Source organism: Loa loa, assembly GCF_000183805.2.
Source record: "Loa loa unplaced genomic scaffold supercont3.4727, whole genome shotgun sequence".
Lineage (NCBI taxonomy): Eukaryota > Metazoa > Nematoda > Chromadorea > Rhabditida > Onchocercidae > Loa > Loa loa.
Genome location: NW_018112903.1, coordinates 1 through 698, shown reverse-complemented (window position 1 = coordinate 698; position 698 = coordinate 1). Strand labels below are relative to the sequence as shown.

Sequence of the window (698 nt, the reverse complement as noted above, 5' to 3'; positions counted from 1 at the left end):
AACCGAGAAAGAACGAGAATAAAGCAAAATTTAGTTATTCAAAACTATCAGCAAGGATGAAGATGTTTTGGGACTAACTGTTCAATTTTATTCGTTGAAAGTCTCACCCCTACGACAAGTGAATGTCCGTGGAAATGAAATTCTGGTTTATTTCATGGGCAAAAAAAGGAAGGTATCTAACAGTGACATCATTTCCGATTCGGTGACTAAATCCAGAAAATAATTAAAATGAGTATCATTATCAGATAAGTGGATCATTTACAATATTCCTATCATTTTATATTGAAGATTTCAAATAGCTTAATTATCAATGAATCAGTTATTTATAAAATAATCGAAATAAGACAATCGTTATGTGACAAATTTCTATTTTACGAACTTACTTTAGCTACTAAAAGACATTTTGAAAGAAGTAAAAAAAAAGAATGGATAAACACAACCGCTCACCACTGAGGCATTGTGTAGAATAATTTGGGATCAATACCGTATCCGATAAGAAAGCAAATGATATCGGATAAAAAGGATGAAAACAAAGCAAAAAAAAGAAAGACAAAGGATCATGTTGCATCATATATCCAGTTAAAAAGGAATATCAAAAATGGTAGTAATAGGAGCAGGATGGATGGTTGTGATTTGTAGTTGTCATTGTATTATTTTATTCAACAGAAAGATTGTGGTATTTAGAAAATTAATTAATT

The 698-nt window shown here is 30.1% G+C and overlaps 1 protein-coding gene across 1 annotated transcript; it reads left to right on the top strand.

Moving 5' to 3' along the window:
• Nucleotides 1-34: 34 nt before the first annotated feature.
• LOAG_16202 (hypothetical protein) lies at nt 35-639 on the top strand (the record flags this gene model as incomplete). Its single annotated transcript, XM_003151690.1, has 2 exons — nt 35-172; nt 466-639. Coding segments are annotated over 2 exons (312 nt in total), but the record flags the coding sequence as incomplete, so codon positions are not given.
• Nucleotides 640-698: the final 59 nt, after the last annotated feature.